Source organism: Odontesthes bonariensis, chromosome 23 (genome assembly GCF_027942865.1).
Source record: "Odontesthes bonariensis isolate fOdoBon6 chromosome 23, fOdoBon6.hap1, whole genome shotgun sequence".
Taxonomy (NCBI): Eukaryota; Metazoa; Chordata; class Actinopteri; order Atheriniformes; family Atherinopsidae; genus Odontesthes; species Odontesthes bonariensis.
The window spans coordinates 6,594,242-6,619,510 of NC_134528.1; the positions used below are offsets into that span (position 1 = coordinate 6,594,242).

At 39.1% G+C, this 25,269-nt stretch overlaps 1 protein-coding gene and 1 non-coding gene across 2 annotated transcripts in view; one reads left to right on the forward strand and one right to left on the reverse strand.

The window, feature by feature from the left end:
- Positions 1–24,670, forward strand: part of LOC142373848 (glutamate receptor ionotropic, NMDA 2C-like) — a 65,965-nt gene extending 41,295 nt beyond the window's left edge. Inside the window, exons 9-16 of the mRNA XM_075457292.1 lie at positions 8,315–8,483; positions 10,831–10,984; positions 11,454–11,579; positions 12,869–13,098; positions 17,271–17,431; positions 18,648–18,835; positions 20,591–20,823; positions 21,877–24,670. Of these exons, the coding sequence (XP_075313407.1) occupies positions 8,315–8,483; positions 10,831–10,984; positions 11,454–11,579; positions 12,869–13,098; positions 17,271–17,431; positions 18,648–18,835; positions 20,591–20,823; positions 21,877–23,418 (2,803 nt within the window). The 3' untranslated portion in view covers positions 23,419–24,670. The remainder of the gene's footprint in view (positions 1–8,314; positions 8,484–10,830; positions 10,985–11,453; positions 11,580–12,868; positions 13,099–17,270; positions 17,432–18,647; positions 18,836–20,590; positions 20,824–21,876) is intronic.
- trnal-uaa (transfer RNA leucine (anticodon UAA)) lies at positions 9,909–9,991 on the reverse strand. The gene has a single exon. It is a non-coding gene; the product is annotated as a tRNA-Leu (tRNA).
- Positions 24,671–25,269: the final 599 nt, after the last annotated feature.

The following is a 25,269-nucleotide window of genomic DNA, read 5'->3' on the forward strand; positions in this document are numbered from 1 at the left end:
TAGCAGGAAATAAAGCAGATGAAATTAAATTAAATCATCTGGTTCTGAACAGATCTTTAAATATAGCAAATATAACCTTGGATGAACAGCAACACATGACGTATTACACTGGTTCATCATTCACTGAACAAAAACTAATTACATCCCATGATCGAATATCTTTAAGCAGCAATGACTTGTTTTCTGTAGAATCTTATCAGTCGCTCACATCTTAGGATATTTTGCCCACTCTTCTTCACAGCATTTCAGTCAGGTTGAATTCTGGACATTGACTGGATCACTGCTACACGTTGATTCTTTTCTTTTTCAGACATTCAGTTTAGATTGGCTGTGTTTGGGATCATTGACATGTTACATGACCCAATTTCAACTGTTAGCTGTCAGACAGATGGCCTCATATATGACTCTAAAATACTTTGGTATACAGAGGAGCTCAAGGTTGAGTCAACTGCAAGGTGCCCAGGTTCTGTGATTTGATAAAAAGCCCAAATCTTTAAAGTTGGCAGGACGAGTTGGCGCTGTTTGGTTTTCACCAAATGTGGTGCTGGATATTATTAACATATTATTACCCAACATCTCCACTTTGATTTTGTCTGTCCAAAGCATTACACAGTCTGAACTTGTGGTGAACTTTCTGGGACGTCCACTCCTGGGAAGTATGGCAGCTGTCTAGAATGTTTCTACATGTAAATAACTTTTTCACTGCAGAATGATGGACTCCAGTTTTTTTCAAAATAGCCTTCGAACCCAAACTGACAAAACTACTATTTATATAGAGGTTGTCGCTGTAACATCCTTTCTTGTTGTTCATCTGGGGTTGTAACTGTCTAATTTTAAGAGCAAAATAAGGACCAGATAATTTCTTTGTTGTGTCCTGATACATTAGACATAAATGTAGAGAAGATGTACTTTTTCCCTCACTGTTGGAGACACTGTTGTCATTTAAAAGCTGTGTCTGTCTGCTTTCAATTGCTTTCATGTTATGTGAATTTCAGTAGCTTCCTTCACTGTTTGCAGCTGTCGCTGTGATGTTCTGCTAAGATAATTAATGTATTTATTGTGTATTTAAGCTCAAAATATCACTAAACAACATGGAATTAATGAAACTTACAAGGCTGCTGCATATGCTGCAGCAAATTACTTCGACAACTTAAGTGAAAATTAATTGTGAAACTGTTTGAGATCAGAACTTTGTGGTTCCGTTTAGGAAATCAGAAAGCAAACCTTTGCAATGGTGCAAATAAGTACTCCAGCCTTTAAAATCCTTACTTGACAGGATACAGTATGATTCAGTCTGTATGTCTCAGCAGAGAAGTTGAGACATAGTAGCGGAAACCAATTAGTCAAAGAATTTGGAAAATAAATTCCAGGACCATTGATCGTATTTTCAAAGAGACTGGAAATAGAAACGCTCAACGAAAGCTTTCACTGAATTTCAGAACCTAGTGGAGGCCACCAAGGGCTTAGTTGTTATGTTATGTTACATTATGTAATAGTTGTTTTTACAGGATACGATTGTAGCTGACTGAAGTTTTCATGTTGACTGTGATTTGACATGTTGAGTCCAATGATTTCACAATTTACAACAAGAATGTCTTCATTAAATTCAATAAAGGTGCTTCTTTTTCAATAAGAAACTGTACCCAAAATCTGACTTTGTTGGTTAATTCTTCATAGACTTAATGCATAAAATCTGTTATTTACTGTATCAGTTACAATTAAATTATCATGGTCTGGAGATAAATTAATATTTTCTCTTGTGATCTTCCAAGTTTGTATCACTATGTGCTTAATTGAAGGAATTGTACGACTTCTTTGAAGTAGGGTTGCAATAGAACGGGAAGTTGAGGTCACGTATCATTTTCTTAAGACACGATATTGTATTCCTACTTGCTCTGAGGGTGTATTTTGTGCGCACAGACCCTGAATTTCAACTTCAGAATAGTATTTCTATGTTCAAAGTCTAAGATTAGCCTCTAAAATCATGTCTCTGTCCATTCATGACTCGATTACTTTTTTAAGTTTGCCCAAAAAGAAAGGTGATCGGAAAATTGCTGGAGAATCAGATTTCGTTGACTGATCCTTGCTTGCAGAAATTGAATTCAGTCGTGAAATTTAATCTCTGCTTGAAAGGTCATCTTCTCTCCTTTTGCCTTAGCTCTTCTCCACCATATTTGACAGTTTTTAACCAAACAAAACAAAAACTCACCAGGCAACAGCGATAGTAGGCAAAGTTAAAAGCAGAGCAATCATTAGAAGATGGAGCCATTGTTACTGTATGCAACACGGCATAACGTACGTTCACATTCTCCATAGTGTGTTACCTACAGATGATCGACACCAACAAGCCACCAATCTGAAAAATGAAACAGGAGTACACACACACAATTTTCCCTTCTGCTGCAAATTTATCTAAATCCAAACAAACTTGATGCTCTCATCTTTTCTTAAATTGACTGAAGTCCACCAATTTAAATTTTTTTTTTACTTTAAAGTACACGACCTACTTAAGATGAGTGTTAGTAACTTGATTAAAATAAAGTTTTATCCATTAATTATCTTCTGTAACAGTAGAAAGCGGCCCTGTATGCTGTATGTTTCTTGGTCCTGTAGAAGAACTTTCAGACAGCAAGTTAAAGCAGTGAGAAAAGTTTAAAGTTTATAGCACACACTTAAGCTAATATACTTGTGCACGTCCTTATTCACATGGTCTTTTGATAAATTGAACTAAGGACTTTCATGTAAGTTTTTATTCTGGTATATGAACAAACAGCAGCTCAAAAGAGAAGCATTCCAACAAAGGCTCATGTGCATGTGTGATAGTATGCATTTTGTTTTGCAATTCACTTCACAGACCTTATCGTCCTTAGCTTCCAGTTCTGCACCTTTAAAGTCTATCTTAAGCCAGACATAATGCTGCAGTGAGTCACCTGGAAGCTAACACTGTCACCTCGTTTCATCACACTGAATTGCAGCATTTAGGCAGACATTTACGTTTTGTTTATTGATCTTTTCTTGCTCTTTTTTACACAAAATGTCATAGCAGTTAAAGTTTATTTCTGACTTAATGTCTTTTAATGATCACCTTCGATCTTGTTTGCTTGCAGCACACCGCTCATTCATGAGTAGAACCAAGAATCTTTTCAGGCCGCTCCATGTGTTAGTTTGTTTTGAATTCTCTTATTTACACCTTGAACATTTATATTTCTTTCAAAGTGAAAATTACAGGCAAGGGCATTTTAAAGTTTTCCAATCCTTCATTTAGTCTTCACCATGAAATCAAAAAGCAGTCACGGTGCTTGCTTTTGTGTTATATATGAATTTTTTTGTCTTGTTTGTTTAGTCAGCTTGGGACTATTTCTCCTGATTCCACTCTTTATGCTGAACCGCTTCTGATTATCTGTCTCTCAGCCAGAAATAATAAGTGTAATTACTAAAATCCCCTGCTGAACAGCTGAAAATTTTAGGATGTAATATTGGCAGATTACCTTTTAATCACCTGATCAACAAAAACAACCAATTTAGCCTGGAAGTGCTATGTTCTCGTTCAATTTATTGACTCCACATATGTGTTTGTGGGTATGTTGGCTATGCAGATTGTCGAGCTTAACATGTCTGGTACATTAATTATAGAAGGAGATATGTAGCAGCTGTTCTCAAACTCATTGGCACATTGATTCCCAGTAAAGAACATTTATCTGTCCAGCACAGGGACATCTGTCAACGCATGGAACAATGTTATCCCATCGTAGCCTCTTTCTGGTTCTCTTTCACAATTTCTGGCTGGTTGGTCATGTCCCATTTGGACATAGACCAACAAACAGGAAGCAAAAAGAGAGAAGTGGAGAGACTGCTGCTATTTAAATCTCTTAATCTTGGAGTGTGGTCTGAAAAGCTTCTCCATAGAACAGATGTTTAGCATGATTAAAAATTGTTGTCTTGCTCATTAAAACCCATTTCTTTGGACAGATGATAGCTTATTTTGCCCACCTCTCTGCACTGATTAAGAGAAAGAATTCCACACAAGAGTTCACTTTCTTATCTATCTGATATAATATAGTGTGTTCTGAAATAGTTTGTCTATAGAATTTGATGGGCTCTTTTTCATAACTAATGAGTTGATTGTGTAATTTACATGGATGTCACATGAACAAAGTTTCAGCTTCTCAAATATGATATTTGCCCTTCTTTCTTGGTTTCAACACCTAGTTGTTTTATTAAACACATTATAAACTGCTTGGTTTCTGATATTGTCTGTGTTTGAGAACTATGGTTAAGTAAATGTAAAAAAAAAAACTTGATTCTGGCAAGTAAACTGTTGTAAAACAAGAACAATTGTTAACAGCTGAACTGTGACTGAAGCTGAGCTGCATTCCAGTTCATCATCCTCACGTCTACTCCTCACTGAAAAATATGTTCTACCTACTAAATTTTACAATAGCCGTTGTTGTACACAGCAGATCTTTCTGATATTAAGGTAATTTAGATATACTCAATTGCTGCAATTCAGAGTGAGTTTAAAAAGCAAATAAAAAATGCAAGCAAGTAATAGAACAAGAAATAAAAAATGAAAATGCTGAAACGGTGAAGCGGGGGGGTTGAAAATATGAAAGAAAAAAATTAATATCAGAACAAGTAGTGCACAGAAGTTCAGTGAGTTGAGCATAAGCTCTTCAAAAAGATAAGTTTTAAATCTTAAAAACAAAGCAGTTGTCTGCATTTCAGACAGTACTTATGCAGGCAGGTGGTGTCATGTGAGAGGAGCCTGAAAAGTGAAAACTCTGCCTCCCATTTTGGACCCTAAAATTCTGAGAACCACGAATAAGGCTGCTGTCACAAAGTGACATTAAACTATGATATCATTGATACCAGATGAAGCAATGCTTTACATGTGGTTGGGATGATTTTGAGTTGTATTCTTTAACTTTGCCGGGGACCCTGTGTAGAGAGGCCAACATAGGGAGGAAATGATCTCTCCCAAAATGTATCAGTAAGTCCTTTAGCTGCAGTGTTTTGGATCAGGGAATTATTTGGACAACCAGCTAAAATGACGACTGCAGTAGTTCTAACTAGATCAGTTAAATGCATGGATCAGTCATTCAAAAATAATCAAGGTTCCTAACAGTAGAACACATAAAGGTGTTGGAATAAAGGCACCATAACTGCGTGATTTCTACACTGTTTTTACTTAGTCCCTACAGAGATGCAGCTTATGTCTCACTACATAATGACATTGCACGTCACTATGTCCATCACAACATAAAGATTTGACTGCCGATTTAGCCATAAATGCTTATAAGGAGCGAGGCATTAGTCTGCCGGCTCCCATGTTTTCCACAGTACTTTTACTCTTTGCTCTCACTCACAATTCCTCCCTTTTATTGAACATAAATTACTGTCATTTACAAATAGTTTAGTTGTTCAAAACATATAATTAGAATTAGAAGTATCCACATGGTTACTGCCTTTACATTTAGGTTTTCATGGAATGCTGTTTTCATAGTGTCACATGGACACTCTCACACACACACACACACACACACACACACACACACACACACACACACACACACACACACACACAAAAAGCAGCCTAATCCACTTCACAATATCTAAATATGGATTGTGATACTGATCAGTTGTGGGTATGTGGTCAATTAACCTATTACACTTTTTTTGATTTGAACTAAGAGAAAATGGAGTGAGTATCTGGTCTGACCACTCTGGGCTTTTTGTAGTAACATTTTTATGAAAATAAATCACATTTATCAATATTAGAACACACAACAGTGGATCACCTCAAATGTTACAAACTTGATCAGGAAGTAGTTTATACATGAGGTAAACAAGTGTAATTGCAATATGTAGGATCCACACTTGAAGTCACATCAATTTTTTACCCAATTATTGCCTAGATAGCTGTCCATCATTTAAAACTTTCAGACATACTGTATATTCAAAATAAAATTGGGTTAATATGAACTACAGCACTTTCTATTATAATTGGAGGCTTTTATGATCCTATCACAGTTGCCTAAGGCCAGTCTAATGCATATTAATTAAACCTCATTGTTCTCTGCTAAATGTACAAAGGAATAATGGGGGGCTTGTTGTTTTCCGATGCCAGAGGAAGTGGTCGCAGAGCCAAATTGACATCTGTGAAAGGTGGTGTTGGGTTAACAGGATACTATTACAGATGCCACTGTGTGCTGTGAACACCAGCATAAAAATGTATCCACACAAACTAGGCTGGCAATATGTTGAGAACCAATGATGTTGTCACACTTCCTCTTTAATGTAAGTGTGCAGTTCCCAGTTCACCAGTGATGTCTATGGTGTGATTAGGGTGGTTCCCAAATAGTTTTTATAACTTTTTTCTTCTGAGTTTATAAGTTTTTTTCTCACAGATTTATCATTTTATTACCTGTACTTTTCTTCTAAATGTACTTTTTTAATGTAAGATCATTTGATTTCCAATTCAGAATTTGTATTTAAAAAAAGTAATTTCAAAACATATCAAACGATGTGATATTTTCCCTTTTGAAATTGTCTTTACAATGTAAACATCTGAACTGAGGCACAAGTCAAAAGCTGGATTTTTGTTATTAGCTTTCTATGTTCTGAACAGCTTTTTTGTCACAGCGTATTAATGCCGATGGTTTTGGACGTAATTGTGGAACAAGTGAATCAAGGCTGAGGCATCCATGTACTGAGGGGCATGTACTTTGTCTGTGGATATGGACTGTAGGTCACATAAAAGAAACAGCTTGAAGATGCTGATGTTACTGCATCATTTGGGGAACTTGAATAAGGGTAACTGGAATTCTTTTTCTTGATTCCTGAAAATATTTCACCTATCATCTTCAAAATCCTTCAGAAGGATTCTTCAGTTTTGCAAAACTTAATAAGCTTCTTTTTCTTTTACCTTTTTGTCCCACAGGCGATCAGTTGAATCTTAGCAATTATCACTTTAAATTCTTGATAAAATGATGGAATAATTAGCAGTGGTAGTTTTTTTTTATTATAAACTGAATTAATGTAGCACAGTGACTGCAAGGCATAAACCCTACAGTACTTTCTATATTTCCTACCGCATCACAGTGGTGTGAATTTCATATATACACCTCTGCCATCTTCTCCACTTGTCCTTTATTTACTGTTGGCCTTCTTTTTCTCCAAGCTGAAGTCGCTGCCCTGTCACGGCATGTTCCTTCTTTCACCGTGTGTTTTCATCAGAGAATTCGGTCCAGCTGCCTCATACTCTCCTCCACGCTGCGCCAGTTTCTGGGCATTTTGTGGACACCACACACCGCAATATAAATGTTGCGAATCCCTGGAGGACCCTGCGCTGCATGTGAACATGTGTTTGTGTGTGAGACGGAGAGAGACGTCCCAGTTTAAGAGTGCTTGTGTGTGCACTGGTGGATTGCAAGTAGAATGTGTATAATGACGACAGGTGGCCAGCTCCTGCAGCAATTAATTAACACTGCGTTTATCAGAGTTAGATTCCCATGAAAGAAGCAAGCCCTCCAAATGCACTTAATTTTTTTCTCTCTGACGAACTGCTACAATTTTGAAAACAATCAACTAGAATGTTAATTAATCACTAGACTTTTTCATGTAATCTTTTGCTCATTTCTTCACTGACATGCTCTGTTTATCATTCTTCAGTGCTTATGCTGACTCATTAACATGCTGAAGTTATCAGTCAGTTACACACACAGCGTGACTCATCCTTTGTAGATTGGAGGCATCCATTTTGGCAGCTGAATGATTTGTTGACTTAACTTTTAATTTTCACTCTCTGCTTTTGCCTTTCTTCATTATTTTTTATTCTATTTTTCCTTCTTTCTTTCTACAAGTTCCTGTCCCTCTGTACTGTTGTTGCACACCCCATTAAGTAGCAAGGCCACGGAGAGCCTCCCACATTAATCGGCTTTGATTAGAGGCCACAGAGTCACTCAACCACCTACCGTGGCCTTTGCCACTCTTCGTGAAAGTGTATTTGTGCGTGTTTGCAATGTTTAGGCATTTCCTCTATCCATTTCTCCGAAAAACACCTTGTTAACCGACATTGATTTTAGCTAATGAACCAGCAAGCGCCTGCCCCTCAATTTGTTGCTGTAAAACTGAGAGCCTGTCACTATTTAGCACTCACTGTGTGAAACAAAGTAAAACAACAGCTTTTTCCTTGAAGTTAAATATAGTAACATTTCCAGCTGCCAGAGAAGGTTGAAGCTTTGATCAGATGATGCTGAAACAAAAAAACTTTACCTTTTGTGTGACTGTGTCTTTTTTCTCATCCTTCTCACAGTATTATTGGGCACTCAGAGACCTACACCAAGCTGTGCTGCAAGGGTTTCTGCATAGATATCCTTAAGAAGCTTTCCCGAAATATCAAGTTCTCTTTTGATCTTTACCTGGTTACCAATGGAAAACACGGAAAGCTGGTCCACGGGATTTGGAACGGGATGATTGGCGAGGTGAGAAGTAGTTGAATGCAGGAGTTTATGTATTTGATCTGAGTTTGCAGTTGTACATGCAATTGTCAGAAAAATCTTTTAAAATGTTTGTCTACAGCTCTAATAAACCCTAATTTGTGTTGTGCCATTGTTACCCCCTTTCAACATCCAAATATGGACTTTGTGACCCTTTAAGTGTGATGGAGTTCATAAAATGCCTTGAGTCTTCTTCTCTATACTACTATTTCAGTGTCCAGTCACCAGTAAAATGTTGAGAAAATTATGCCTCAATTCAAGTTATTTTTCCAGTTCAGTAAGGAGAGACAACAAAATGCATTGTTGCACAAAAGTTTAATTTAAAACAATTTTGTCTGGTGATTAGACTCTAATCTATCTTCTGGATTTGAGCAATGACATGAACAAAGGAAGGGGACAGTATGGGAACAACCCTTGGATAGAACAGGACTCTAAATGCTGGTAGTGGGTAAGTGGAGTTAGGAGGTCGCAGAGACTTCAGTAGAGGTTCCCCTGGTTCAAGAAGAGGTGGAGATGGAAAGGAGGTGGGTTGCATGAAAGTTTTAAGGAACTGGGATCTGACTGATTGCCTCAAAATAAAGCAAGTAAGAAGACCACTGGATCAGAGTAGTGACGACAGAATTAAGAATCAGTTAAGTCTGAAAGTGGAAGTGGCAAGGCATAAATTAAATGAAAAGCTTAAGCACCAGAGAATAAGGGCAACAGATCTTCCTTGTCGAGTTTACGTATGCTTCGCTTTCATGTTTCCTGTGAGACCAGTTTGGCACTTCAGGGCATCTTAGGCGCTTTTGATCTGCAGGAACTTTTGTACAAGTCCTATAGCTATTGAAGAAAGTACCTTTTGTGTTGGCACTGTAAAAACAAAGGATTATCAAAGTTTGCAGCAATACATTTGTAGGGATGTACCTCAGCTTAATTATTTTCCCACAACTGAGACAAGGATTGATACAGACAACCTCAGTGCATGTTGACTGTTTCAATACATAACTGAAACAAAGGTGATCAGTTTATATCTGAAAATTCAATTCAATTTGATTAATATAGGGCCAAATGTCATCAAGGCGCTTTAATAATACTGTCCAATTCAAGCCAATTGGAATTCAATTCATTGTAATCATAATTCAATCAAATCCAATTAATTAAATTCAAAATTAGTCCAATTCATACATACAGAGGCAATTCAAAAACAATTGCTTCGCTAAAGAAACCAACGGATTGCACCGAAACTTGTCTTCGGTCCAGTCCCCCAACATGAGCGCGTGGAGAATGACTCCATTTTAACAGGAAGAAACCTCTGGCAGAACCAGACGTCCGCCTCAAACAGAAGGGTACAAACGTTTTAAATGGGTGGAAACCACACAAACACTCTTTTTTTGTAAGACTATCATTAGTGATTGCTGTTAAATATTCTACCAGGAGTGGGGTTCGAACCCACGTGGGCATTTGCCCATTGGATCTTAAGTCCAACGCCTTAACCACTCGGCCATCCTGGTACCTGTGATAATAAAATGTATGATGATAGTGGTAAAAGGCTTAAAAGGTGATGTAATAGTAATGCTAGTCAGGAAAAATGAAATACAGGCCAATATTTAAGTATATGTCATACATCTTGTTCCAAACAACCAATCAATCCTTGAAGGTATGTCATTTTCAGGTGAACTCCATAGCCTTCACTTACGCTCATGAAAGCAACTGCTCTTTAAAAAAATAACTTCTGATGCTTATTGTGACAACTGGCGGAAGCACTGCATGGTCAATAGAGTGTCTTTGATAAGTTTTATGTAGGCAAACAATATGCAGTCAAGTGTATACATTTGAATATGCTCTGCTTCTTTAGATGCCAAACCATATCCAACACAGCTGCAGCTGAAAGTGAAACACCCTGAACAGGTGTTCGTCAGAGGAGCCTTCTTTCTTGTGTTTCTCTGCCTGAGGGCACTCTGCCACTGTAGCCGCATAATTGTGTTTGTGTACAACATTCATAAAGCTACCTTGAATATCAGCAATCTTGAGATGCGTTCTTTCTTCCTTCATGCTCAAATGATGAGACAAATATTTTTCCCTGCAGACATCCATTGTTCGAATAGCATGACAAAAAGTGAAAAATGTTTTCTGCTTGAGACGTCCTTGTTAAAAAAAGTATTGAACACAAAACCCTGAATTTACTCAGTTTCAGGCAAATAGGTTGAATTGTGTTAGAACCCACCCATTCAGGCCGACTTGAGTTAAAGTAAAATCCACCATGAAATCATTGCTGACCACTTTGAATGCATCGCTGGAGAACTTTCCCATTGGTTTATTGTATTTTCTCTGTCCCTGCTTGTTCTCTCAGGTTGTGTACAGACGAGCTGACATGGCCATTGGCTCTCTCACTATCAATGAGGAGCGCTCTGAAATCATTGACTTCTCTGTGCCATTTGTTGAAACGGGCATCAGCGTAATGGTAGCACGCAGCAATGGAACTGTATCCCCGTCTGCCTTTCTTGGTGAGAAAAAAATTCTTCCTCTTTCATTTTGATTTTATTCTGTTATTTCAGACAGGTGATTGCATCTGTTTTCTTGGACTTAGTTGTACATGTTTGCCATGTTTTCCACCAGCTTCTTTCCTACCAGCTCCTGGCCTACTTACACGAGTTCTATCCCTGCAGATGCTTCAGGAAACTTTCCTTTAAGCTTTTATCCCACCAAAAACTGCAGCACACATCTAAATCCCTTTACACACAACACCTCACACTCCTAAATCTCTATTTCCAAACCCCAAACAACAATATTCAGCACAAGATCCTCAGAGTATTTCTCTCTTTAATTTTCATATCAGGTGGTTCTTCGTTCTCCCCTCTGCTATCCTCCTGCTGCACATAGTAACGCCCCTCAGTACCTTAGCTTTAGAAGCAGGAAGAACAAACAGAGACATCTAAATCCATGTTTGTACCTTCACTTCTTCTCCTAATGCAGAGCCCTATAGCCCAGCAGTTTGGGTCATGATGTTTGTGATGTGCCTGACAGTGGTGGCTGTGACGGTGTTTGTGTTTGAATACTGCAGCCCAGTTGGCTATAATCGCAGTCTGGTGAGCGCCAAAGGTTAGTTTTACTCCTTTGTTCCATTTTCACTGACATAATATGACTGATGATAGAAGAGTGATTAATTCCTGTAGCATTTTCAAAGCAGAGGGAAAAACAGTTTAGTCCTCATTGATCCCATGAAATCAGCTGTTCAGAGGGTGTAATGGCTAAATGGATTAAGTTTAGTTATTTGTATAGATTTCTTTTGAAAAATATCCACCAGATAGCGTGAAACTACTCAATTTGCATCCTACTCAGAGTTTCACAGTTAGCCTGTCTAAATCCAGTCCCATCTGCATGTACTGCAACAGTTAGAGTTCCTCAACAAGATTTTGGGAAGAGGGCTAATCAATCCCAGAATGCAGCGCTGACAGAGCATGCCCGTCTGCAGGTCCGAAAGGTCATTTCCCTGTTTTAATTAGCATTTGTGGCTGGACTAATCGAAGTGTGATTGATGGCAGTGCGCCCTCCTTTGATGCACATGAGCAATGATGGCAGAGAGCGATGGAAATGGGCTGAGGCAGTGAAATTGTTCTGTTGTTTGGAAGTTTTCACAAGGGCACGAGATAGGTCAGGATTACTTACCCACTGAACAGTGGACAGTTACAATGTCATCACTCTGAAGGGTAAAAATGTGGTGGCTGTTCTTAATGGGTGGATTTACCTTGTTAAAACATTCTTTATTTACTTAAAGAGGGCAACCTATGCTCAGGCTTTCCTTTAATTCAGCGTGTTTTATGGCTTTTGTGCATGTAAAAGCTCAGTAAAGTTCCAAAGCCCAAAATCTGTAACAAAGGAAGTTATTCTCTCTGACAGAAGAAACTGCTCCTGAGTCTAAGAACTAAGCTGATTTTTATCAAAGCATGTTCATTTCAGCATGTAGGTTCTAGATTTGAGATTGTTCTTTTGTCCTAAAGGGGACTGTGAAAATATAAACATGAAGGGGAGGTAAATTCCACTTGAAAAGAGGGGCCACTTGGTACACCTGGTGAGTCAGACTACTCTCAGAGATAACAAACTCATTTTCAACTTGTCATGTTGCTGCTTGGTCAACAGCCCTCTAATGTCAGTTTTCAACTCACAGAAGAATTGTCACTTTTAAGGTTTTTAAATGTAATGTTTGTAAATGTGATGCGAGTACCACAACAAACCGCTTTGGGGGGGCAGTGGAAATTTTCTTTGAGTGATCAGTCATAGGAAATCTAAACAGAGCCGCCTCTTTTTCCTCTCTAGCCTGTGAATATTTTAGCATCAAATGAGGACCTTTTCACACAAACTCTAAATACCTCCTCTGGCTCTTTCCTCAGCTCCTGGTGGTCCAACGTTCACCATCGGAAAGTCAGTGTGGCTTCTGTGGGGCATTGTCTTCAACAACTCTGTCCCCATTGAAAACCCCAAAGGAACCACCAGTAAAATCATGGTGCTGGTCTGGGCCTTCTTTGCTGTTATCTTCCTGGCTTCCTACACTGCCAATCTGGCCGCTTTCATGATACAGGAACAGTATATCGATACAGTGTCTGGCCTCTCTGACAAGAAGGTAAGAGACTGAATAAACAGGAGTTCAATAGTAACCTCAGAATGATTATGAAAGTGGGCAGTTGACAGAGATATAACAAAGGAGGGCTGTTTTTGTGGAGCTATGAGATAAGGAACGAATCACATCTTTGCATTTAAACCTGGCTCATGCCACATCATCTCCCCTTTTCTTTACTTTGCATTGATTATCAAACCATAAACACCAGAGAGCCAAAAGACCCACAGAAAGCCTGTGATGAAATCCAGCTGAAGGATTTTGTTGTGAATGTCTCTGTCCTTTTCCTATCAGTGGGAAGCCCAGTGGTGTGAATGACTAATCAATTACTGCCGTCTGTCAATACAGATGGTGTCTGAGTCTTAACTTGTCCTGTCAGTATTTCAGGGTCTGTCCATCAATATTCCCCCTGTGTCGTCTCCATCTCTCATCTCTCTCAGACTGTTTGAACAAGATCGCAAAATGTCAAACGATTTAAAAAAGAAAACAGCAAAGCCACTGAGTAAAACAAAACCTGCACTCTTTGCCCACCACTTAAATATTTGTGCGTAAACACCTAACCTGAAAAACAAGACACCTTTTCTTTCTCAATACAAAGCAAAAACAACTCAGAGGCAGGGATCAATGGAGCCACTACAACGATCTATTTGTATTATTATTCAGATGTATTCCATCCTGCAGCATAGAAGTGAGCTGATATAAAGTAGCCCGTACAGGACAACATTGGCTGCTCTTTAAGACTGAGATTCTACATGAAAAAGAATTTGTCAGGTTCAGGTCACATCTCTCTGGTTTGAAGTATTCAGAATGGTGTTATTCCACAGTTGTGTTAAACAGAGAGAAAAAATCCAACATGTTGGTCCTTTAAATTCTCCATTCTGGGGAAGAATTGTCAGGAAAGATACTGTGGAAAAACCACTCTCAGTGGCAGACAGGAATAATTGTTTTCAAAATGGGGACTGCATCCATGAAAGACCTGAGGATGGTCAGAACTGAATCTGAACAGGCCTGAGGATATTCAGCCCTGAATCTAATTGTATTCCACCCAAACAGAATTAATTAGAGAGAGAACAACAACACTGAGAGCAGCATAATGCACCATTAGGGGCTATAAACTTTCTAATAATTAATTTTACATAAACTACTGTGCCACTCGACACTAGTCACAAGTTAACCAAGAAAGTTGTTGAAAATAAAGCTTATCTAGACTGAAATAAATTACTCATTTTTAACTTTTATCAAATTTGTTATCCTTTGTAATCTGATTCATTTCCTTCTCAGAGGTCCTTTCTTAATAGTTGAAATCCAACTAATAAAGACTGTCCTGCCTTCTCATGTAAATTAAAACGACGTGTAATTACAATCAAAGAACATTTGATAGTATCCATTAGGGAGATTGTGGCATAGTACAAAGGATGCATTACAGTTCTAACTGTCACATTTTTTTTTACTTAAAAAAAAGTTGTTTTGATTTGCATACCTAAGCAAATTAAGTTAAGTTACAAAATAAAAAAGAAATCAAAAACATGGGTCGTATATTGGTCTTCAACATTAGCCCAGTGGTTGATGGTGCTTGGTTTACTCAGGTGCCTTTGGGTTTACTTACTCTATTAGTAGAGGAGAACTTTGAGGACTTCTACTGCAAACCTGCAATTACAGCTGGCTGCTGAAGTGTTTAGTCAACCATCTCAAAAGGGACTGAAATAATCTGCGTGGAACTATTTCTAAGAGTGGATTTATACACATTTTCTCCTCTAATGAGTATGTCATATAAAAATAATCATAAGATAAGAAAGTAAATCCTACACATGACTGAAACACCTGATATAGTCGATGGAAGATGGAATTTATTTTTCAGAGTGTGCATCCTGGCCACAGGGTTTTATTGAAATTATGCTAGTGACCTTGGAGAAACTGATGATGCCCTGTTGCACATGGAGTCATTATGCAGATACAGTAGCTTGAGGCCACCACCTGATCCTCAACCTGCCCTTTAGGTTTGTGCGGGTTCAAAATCGGGTCGCTATCATCGTTCTTCATGTAATTTAACCGATTCAAAATGTGCTGCAGTGGTTGTGTTGATTAAAATAAATGGACATGTCTGCTAGTGCAGCCTTGTAGCTCAGCGATTTAGATATTCCTAATGAAAATGTTGGGGCTTGGCTATAAATACTTTGGTTCAATTAATTGTTCGGTTTTTGTTGTGACATTATGTTTGTTGACAACTAAAGTCATCTTTCAACAGAAAGGTTTAAAAACAGTGGTGGTATCCAATCCGGATGTCCACTAACATAAATACAGAGTGAGGGGACAAAAAATACGTTTGTCATAAAAGTAAAAAGGCTAAAGTCAATGTATTTTTCAGTTGAATTCCACAGACTGTGTTTTCTTATTGAACCATGGAGGGAGTAAGTCTTTAAGCCCAAACTACAATTGTTTTCTAAACCTGTCAAAGTAATGTTATTGTCCGAAACCAACTGAGGTCCGTTTCACAAAGCAGGTTTAGTGAAAACTCTGAGTTTATTAACCCTGAAATGAGGGAAACTCAGAGTTTTCTTTCTCAGAGTAGATCAACTCAGAGTTCAGGAATAGACCCAGAGTTTGTTGAACCTGCTTTGTGAAACGGACCCCAGGAAGGTGAGAAGATTGTTTTAGTGAAATTTTAGGTTGTTATTCACTAGTCTCTATCTCAGGTGTCCCATAGAACCACAGAAGTGCAGCATTTGGCTGCTCCAGCCAACCATCCTTCTTTCCTCCTTTTGTAGATTTTGTGGCTTATTAAACAACAGACTTTGGCATTTCACTCAACCCACTTTTACGGACAGAACTATAAGCTGTATCAAAGGGTATGAACAAACAACAGATATGATTGTTTCAGTTGGAGGACTGGTTGAACTTATCAAACAGGAGTATTAGCAATGGACATGATAAAGACTTTATTGACCGATTGAAATATTAGATTTTTACAGAACATGACACAAATCCAAGAAGCCAAAGCACAACATCCAAATCAAGACAAAACCAAATCACAGATTAGAATCAGCAGGATCTCTTCACGACCAGTTTTGATGAGAGGAATAATTACAACCTGTTTTTTTTTCCTATTGAAAATAGGACATGTGACTACAATATTAAGATTTAGAAAAGCCCAAACCTATCCAGTAGTTTCTTATTTTCTATACATGAATATCCATTCACTCGTTCATGTTGATCGGCTCATTCATTTGCACTCAGCTCAAAAGGTCACTGCTGTAATCAAGATGAATAGGTCTTCTCTGTTTATGGTTTAGTTAAGCTCTAATGGATGTATTTCTGCTTCATTCTGCGTTATGCCTTTAAATGGGAAAGTCCACATTGAACTGGTTTAGATGTGATCTGCGGTGAAATTATTCAAACAGTTTCATACAGATGCATGTTGACTGATGTCAGATGTAATCAAACTCAGATGGGTGAGTGGTAAACAGTCCATTTATCCAGCTTTGAGTCTTGTTGCTGATTAGATAAATTTAGGATTCCAAAATTTATTTAATTTAACCTATAGTCCCACATAGTTTCTGTTTTCATTATTTTTACTGCTTTCTTTATCATTTCTTGATTTTGCTCCCCTCTTTTTTCTATTTTCACCATTGTTTCTTCTTTTGGATTCTTGTTTCTTCCTTTCTCTGAATTTCTATCCCTTTCCTTTTTCCGTCTCTCCTTGCTTCTACTAACTTTTTTCGACTCATTTTCCTTTTTACCTTCCTGCCATCCCTTCTTTTTCACTATTTTTTTACTGCTTTTCTCTTTTCCTACCTTCACCCCTTTCTCCTCTCTTCCATTTGCCTTTTGTTCTCTTTTCAACTGCTTTTCTTTTCCTCCAGTACTTCACCTTCCCTATATACTTTATAGAAATAAAAAAATGAAAACTTTCACTCCCGTTTGTCTTAGTTTCCATCGTCCCTTTCACATAATTTCCTCCCTGTTTGCCTCCCCGACCCTATTTTTACCTTTATCTTTGTTTTTTTTACCTTCCACCTCGTCTTCTCTCTAGCCCCTCATTTAATTAGATTTTTTTTTTGTCCTTGCTTTTTTTTTCCTATCTACTGGTCCTCTCCTAACTTCCACCTATCGTCTTCCATTCTTCACTTCTCTGATCATCTTTCCCCTTCCTTTTCCACTTATCAACTGTCTCTCTACAGTTCCAGAAACCACAGGAGCATTACCCTCCTTTTCGCTTTGGGACAGTCCCAAATGGGAGCACAGAGAGGAACATCCGCAGCAACTACCCCGACATGCACACACACATGATGAGATACAACCAGAAAGGGGTGGAGGAAGCCCTAGAGAGCCTCAAACATGGGTACACATTTATTTACTTATGTATAGTATAATTAAAATTAAGAAGTTATATTTAACTGCTTGTAATGCCACTGAAGACATAAGATGATGCAGTAATTATGATGATAATTTGGGTGATACAGCAGAGATTTGATACCCTTTGTGTTGCACACCTATTTTTGAATTAGGCCATGACATGGGTATATTTTTAGATGCAAAGTCGTGTCTAGTGCTGCTTAATATGTATGAAAAAGTGCTGTCAAACATTTCATCTTTACAACTATCTAGCTCAGATTTGAAGAACACGGGGAAACATTTGTTCGGACAACAGATTGCATGTGCTAATATTTTTATTGATTGTCTTTTGAAGGAAAATAATTGTCAGACCTGAAACTTGTCTAGAATGTCAATCCATCTGAATTTTACTTTAGTTTTGGCCAAACTATTCAGCAGGGTTCGCTTCATTACAAAGTTCCACACTGAAACATCTCAGCGACAGTTTGATTACATCCAATAAACTCTGGCAAAGACATATATGCTTGTCAGACAATGAAGTAAACTAACTCCAATTCTTCTGGTGCATTCTGACCCATATTAATCAATAATGCAACGACTGGCAAACATTTAACAAACGAAATGTCATAACAAAGTGCAATCATCCACGGCAAAGTTAAAAGTGGTTTAATTGTCCATTATCTAACAACGTTGTCATTATGTAGATGCTGGTCGCGTTTTTTTTTTGCTCTGTATGAGTCAGACTGCAAAGACTTTTTTGGCCATCGGTATTTTAGTCTCAAAACAAGAATACGTAGGGCCCAGGTTGAGAAAGCCTTCTAAGTTAGTCTGGCACTGTCTGACATGCTGTGCTTATAGCCCATCTGTAGACTCTCTGTGGTAGTGCCAGCTGTAAGCAGAATCTTTTCACAAACAGCAGCTTTTTCTAAAGAGCTGACTAAAGGATCACTGTGATGGATTGCCAATCTCAAGCAAGAGCTGACTGTCCCGGAAATTAACCAAACGCAATGGCAGCCTGGAAGGTAGAAAAGTCTTAAAACTTAGGAAGTTGTTTTGAATGTTGTCAGCTGCAATTTTACATACACAGTATTCAATACATGAAAACAAGGATAACTACAGATGGTGCTGGCTCCTATGAGAGAAAACAAGGTATGATAAATACACTTAGAAAAAGAGAGGAATATAAGTATGCAAGACTTAATGAAGATTATCTACTCCTGCAGGAAGCTGGATGCCTTCATTTATGATGCTGCTGTTTTGAACTACATGGCTGGGAAAGATGAGGGCTGCAAACTGGTGACTATTGGCAGCGGGAAAGTGTTTGCCACCACAGGATACGGCATTGCCCTGCAGAAAGAATCCCGCTGGAAACGATATGTAGACCTGGCATTGCTACAGTTCCTCGGAGATGGTGAGTATAGATCTAAATCTTACAAGGTGTGATCTAAAGGTTCAAACGTGATGCCTTTAAAAAGCAGAACTGTACCTGCTGTAAATTTGGCAACTATCCCCTTCAAAGCAGTTTCTTCATGCACCTTTGTTCTCTTTGTACCTCAAAGAGGTACAAAGACCCAGAGACGAAGAACCAGTTTTTAGATGAGAGAAGGCACGTCAGAGCAGAAGTTCAATCAAGATCAAGACACAAGTTGTTCTCTTCAACAGTGATGGCAAGTGGTCAGAATTTAACTTTTGGTGTGTCGTGTATCACTGCACAGGGTCAGTACAAACTGGCATACAAATCTAAATAAGATACAAATTAGCATCAGGTGTAGCCTCTGAACTTATAGCACAACTCCAAGCAACCAAGCACACTCACATCTTCCCAAACTTTTATCAGTTGGACCTGGCGTTAGCCCAGATCAACGTGTGCTGTGTCAGCAGGGAAGTGGGCTCACAGGGAAGAGTTAATATCCTGCACAACAGCAGGAAGTGTTAGGGATATGATTACCTCCTTCACACACATAAACGCAAACACGCCTGCCATGATGTCTGCTGGTGTGGAGTTAATATCCTCTCTCCTCTAAGAGCTTAAGAGCACCCCACACGCACACTCACAGGTTTGTATGGAGGAGAATGGTAAGGAGAGTTTAGCTCAAGTTGAAGCAACCTGTTCAGGGATTGGAAGGAGTAGTGTATGTGGAAATGATAGTTAATGGAGATGTGTTTAAAATATCTCTGTACAAACAGTGCTTTGTGAGCACAGTGAACTGTATTCTCACCACCAAAGAACAAAGAAGACAAAAAAAGTGATGTTATTGCAAGAATCTTTCAGAATGGTGATACGGTGTATTAGTGAGGGCCGCATTCCACTTCTGCACCTGTGCATGCAAGAACATTGCTCAACAGCAGAAAGTCCTGTAAGTGGAATGCATCCCTTTTAAAAAAATGAATGCTTGTCCTACATTTTCCAGTCAAAATATCTGCCATGAAAAAGGCCTAAATTTGCTGTCCAAGCAGTGTGTTGTGATACAGAAAAACCAGTACAGCAAAAAGACGTAAAAGATTTAAAAGATGGAATAACCATGTCATATTCTTTGCAATCAATGCCCAAAGAGTTTGTGTACAGACTTGCAAGACTATTTTCTCCGGTGAAGACACCCTCCATTTAGATCTATTAATACTTTTTTAACTTTCTATTGCCTTAATCCAGCCATCCATCCATTTTCTATTCCTGCTTAATCCAATTCAGGGTTGAGCTGTCACCGCACGTGCATTCACATCGTGCAATTTCTAAATCAAAGGTGTTTCAACAAATAATCACACAATGACTGAAAATAATTTAATGAAATCTGACATTTATAGTGCATTATTTCAAGTGTTACTGTGCAAGTTTGGATGCAGTTCTGACGAAACATTAAACTGTTGCTCCAGGACTCTTAAGTGCTCCTATCCTACTAGTTTTCTGCTCATATTAGGTAAAAAAAAACATATTTAAGACAGATACTCACACAAAGACATCACGTGGATCACAGTCAGTTCATGTGTAATTCGGTTTCATCACTGTGGCATCACTAATTTAGACTGGTTGTCAAAGACACACACAATGGAGTTGAGAGTTGCTTGACTTCTGGTAATTTGAACTGTGGACTCCATTTTGTCTTCACTGATGTGTCCAGTCCTCATACCTCCATGCTGTTTTTCTTCCTTCCCTCCTTTAAACCTTTAGGAGACACAGAACGCCTGGAGACTGTCTGGTTGTCAGGCATCTGCCAGAACGAGAAGAATGAAGTGATGAGCAGCAAACTGGACATCGACAACATGGCTGGCGTGTTCTACATGCTTCTGGTGGCTATGGGCCTCAGTCTGCTGGTCTTTGCTTGGGAACACCTGCTCTATTGGAAACTACGACACTCTCTTCACAAGTCTGACAAACTTGACTTCCTGTTGGCCATCAGTAGGGTGAGATTTGTTGTCAGTTAAGTTATTTTTTTGTGAAAGAGCTGAGTTGTTTATTAAACGTCAGCTGGTATGACAAACTAGGCAGTGAGAAACTGCTTCATTGACCAATTATTATTTTTTTTTTTAACTGATTGCCCTGCTGTAATTAAATTAGTTGTGAAAAAATGTGGTTCAGAGACTGAAGGCCTGACTGGTCAATAACTTTGACTTTAAGTGGATGTTGTTTTTTTTTCTCGATTCAATTTACTGTTTTACATGAAATGGCTTTTATGTGATGACAAATTAATGCAAATGAATGCGTATTTGCATCTAATTACATGGTTTGATTGTAGGAGCTTCTTTTGATTGTAGCTAAAACGCATAACACTCTTATTACGAATAAGAGAAAAGATAGCTCTAATTTTAGTTTTTAACTTAGCATTTAACTTCTATTAGCCTAAATTTCTACCCAGTTTGTTGACTCTGTTTTGGAATGTGCTTATGGATGCCAACAGCTCTGGCTTAAGTTACAGCCTTCGAAATGTCTCTGGACGCCAGCCTTCTCTGCTGTGTAATTATACCATTGTGCCCGGATCTGGGTTTGATTAGATTAAGTGCTAAATGACTATCTAATCATTAATCCTTATGTGGCGACCCCAAGGACCAAATTAAATTTGTCTCTTTCAGGATTTCTCAGCCAACTGTAAGCAGGGAGAAGTCATGGGATTTGCCTTTTTGTCCATGCTGTTGGAGACAGTTTGTTCTGAAAGAGCATTTGGGTTGTTTGTTGTGTACATTTATTAAGTCAATCCTCTCAAATTAAACAATCTTTCTTTGAGTCCCAGTAGGATGCGTAATGAATTAGTATTGAAACTTGCCTCTGTGATAAAATGAGACAATATTAATGGGGATCTTTCTAGTTGAGAGGCAGGTCATCACTTTGGGATTCACAAATTGCTTGAAATAATGTTTGTGAAATTGTCCTATTTGGCCTGCTTGGTTAATCTAAGGTTAATCATAAATGTTAATCATAAATTTACTTGTTTTCTCATTTTCTTTTTTTCTATCTATAAGGGTATTTACAGTTGTTTCAAAGGAGTGGAGGATCCTGGGCATTCATCTGGTTTGGCTAAACCTGACCTGACCTCCAGTTATGCTCAAGCAAATATGCTTAAGATGCTTCGCACCGCCAAGGGCTTGGTCTCCACTGCCAACGTTGAGAGCTCCCTTGACAACGCTACAAAGACCATACAGCAGTTGAGTCGGCATGGTGGCAGCTTACCTGTTCGTGTTTCGCAAGTTGCCACAGAGGCTGTGCCAGGAGGCTTTGCTTATGTTGCAGAGAATCATTGCTCTCTTCCTCAGCGCTCCCTTACCCCACCTCTAATTGGTGTTACCACTCTGAAACAACATAGGGGCGTAACCAGGCCAACACCACTACGCTACACACTTCCAACTCGTTCGTCATCATGTCTCTATGACAGATCACTTCCTGTTTCCAGCCTGAGCAGCCCACACCTGGCCGTAGGAGAACCGCTCCCTTATCAGCACCCGCATCACTACCAGACCACTGGAAGAGTCTATGTAGACACCCATTCTCACTCGCCTTTCATCCCATACAATGATCTCCAACTACCTGACATATACACCTCTCATCCAGTCTCCTCGTCCCAAAACCAACACGTTCAAGTGGGTTTCACTCAACGAAAAAGGAGGTCCAAGAGTTTTCAATGTGAGGATGGGGATATAGAGAGGAGAAAACACGGGGAGCTGCTAAAAAGTGACAAAAGTCCCATCACTCTGAGTGAGCTCAAAGCCAACCACCTCCAAAACAACCATATATCCTCCTCAGTTGTTGACAACATCTATTCGGGAGAAAATATATGTCCTCGGGTAGATAACTACAGCTCTTGGCCCCCAGAGGACCTTGTGCTGAGAGGGAGACGCAGGCACCGCCGCCCCTCTTTTCTTAAAGCAACTTGGGGGGGTGAGCAGGTTCGCCAGCTTGATGAATCCCAGTCTTCCCTGTCAAGCCAATCACCTTCAACCCTGCCAGACCTGTTTCCATGCACTCTCCATCCAACTACATCTGCCAAGGCTTACAACCCTGCTCATCTTCGAAACAACCTGTGTCTCCCAAGGAACCAGTCCTACCTCCACATTAGGGAGGACCAGAGAAAGCCTATTGGGCGTAAGGGCCAGAGGCTGCGCTACTCCCACTCCACTCACCTCCCAACGTATGGAGAAGCACTGCGATATGGAACTGGGTTAGGGCGGGGTGTGATGCGGAGAGCCACCAGCTTGCTCAGCCGACAGTACTCACACTACCTGAACTCGTACCCAGGACTCCCCCTCTACCACGGTCCGCTGGACCTGCAACACCACAACCAGGCTTCCAGCCCAGTGTGCCAGCTGTTGGCCTGTGGTGGTGGACAATGTGGGGGCCAGGGGGCCCTGCTGTACCAGGACAGTGTCTATGGGGCCTATGGGATGTATCAGGGATCCCAGACTGGATCAGAGACTCAGGCAGGGCAGGGAGCAGGGGGCCAACCTGTGGGGAGCCCTTGTGTATTTCGTCCCTGGCGACGGGTGTCCAGTCTACAATCTGAAGTCTGATTGGAAACCATAAAGACCTCATAAGATGGAAACCATGAATATACAGGAGACAATACCCATAAACATTACCACTATGGACAGAGTTTTTATGATTTAACGTATCTGTTCATTTTCAGTGTGACTAAGTGTGGTAAAAAGAATTTTGGATCTTCAAAGGATGGACACACACTGAAAGAAGACTGCATTGGGATCTTTGGGAAAGCTGTGTCAAGCTGGAATTGGTTGGTTTAACTAATTAGCTGCTTTCCAATGAACAGTATTTGTGCTTTCTGCACTTTAATGTGCACTAAGATTTACAACAGTCCAAAATACTGGTACATTGTGAAACTAAATGCAGTTTTTCATGTTTGTATTGTCTATGTTATATTGTGAAAGGTCTTGGGTGTCGTCTTGCAGATGAACAACTGGAGACAAATAATGATAAGGGATAAAGAGATAAGGGATTGTCTCTTTGAATACAGCCACCAAAAACAAGTAGCCACTGTAGCAAGATATCAGAGGACAATTGCAATGCAGATGTGAAGAGTTTAACTCCAACATGAGGCATTCATTATTAAAGCACTATGACTCCAGTCACAGAGACTGACAGTTTTCTAAAATGAAGTAATCATTTTTGACATCTGTTAATGAATATCAGGTAAGTTCTTTAAATATTTATATGTTTTGGAGCTAAGCCCTTCATGTCTTTATTTAGTGACAAGTCAGAGGAGGCATATGAAAGCAGTCCATATGAACACAGTCTGCAAAATGATTGCAGGATTAGGACAGTGTTGACCAGCACTAGGTGTCTTAAACCATGGACTCTTCATCCTCACTGGGTCCCCTGAGGTTACAGAACAGCACAACACAGTACACGCAGGGCCTCATGTTGAACAAATGCCGTATTATAAATACTATGTTGATATAGACGAATGTGATATTTGAGATTGGTTAGTGTCATATTCATGTATTCTAATATGATAGGAATTTATACTCATTGTTTTTCTAAACACATCTCTGGCACATTCTGAGTTTTTGTTTGTGAAAACTGTTTCTGATTTATTGGAACATTTGTTATTACTATGTTAAATATCAGTTGGCAGATAGGTTTTTCATCACTCCCTTTCCCCCCCCCCACTCTTTTATATTCCCTTGTCCCCCCCATCTCCTCCTAACGGTTTTAATTATCAAATTCAAATGAGGTAATTGAAAGCTATTCTAGTATCTATGTTACCAGGCTCCTTTACCCTGTAATTAATCACTTAGACCAATTAAAGAGCCTTTTTGGATGAACGTGCATGTGTGTTTCCTCTTTATAAAGTCTTGGCTTCATGTCTGGGCAGAGAAACTGGTTTAAGGTATGTTTACATGTGGAAGGTTTGGTTGAATTAAAAAGGAATCTGGCTTAATGGTTCTGTTAATGGTTCATCTGAACAATTGTAAAGAGTCATCCAAAACCTGGGACTTCGCAAAGCAAATTAATTTCCAATTGATCTCCGGTGCTTCGATCAAATTAAGCACGGACAAAAGACATCCAAATGTACAATACAGTGCTACAATTAACTTTTACTTATAACGGTTTTGTTTGGGTGATGGAACCACATTTTCCTTGCAAAAATCTTAATTCATGGGTGCAACAGAAGAAGTCTTGGCAACCTAATCTGAGTCACTTATTATATTTTTTTACTTTGATCCAAAATTGGTCCTCCCAAATAGGAGGCTACAGCTAGGCACAGGTTTGTTTAGAAGAAAAAACTGCCAACAAGTAGAAAAAGCCAATCAAGCTTAGCCAAGCCAGGTAGCCTGCTTTGCTAGTCTGAACAAAAACACAAAAGGAAAACTTTACAAGTAACAACTTTTCCTGAAAGTTAG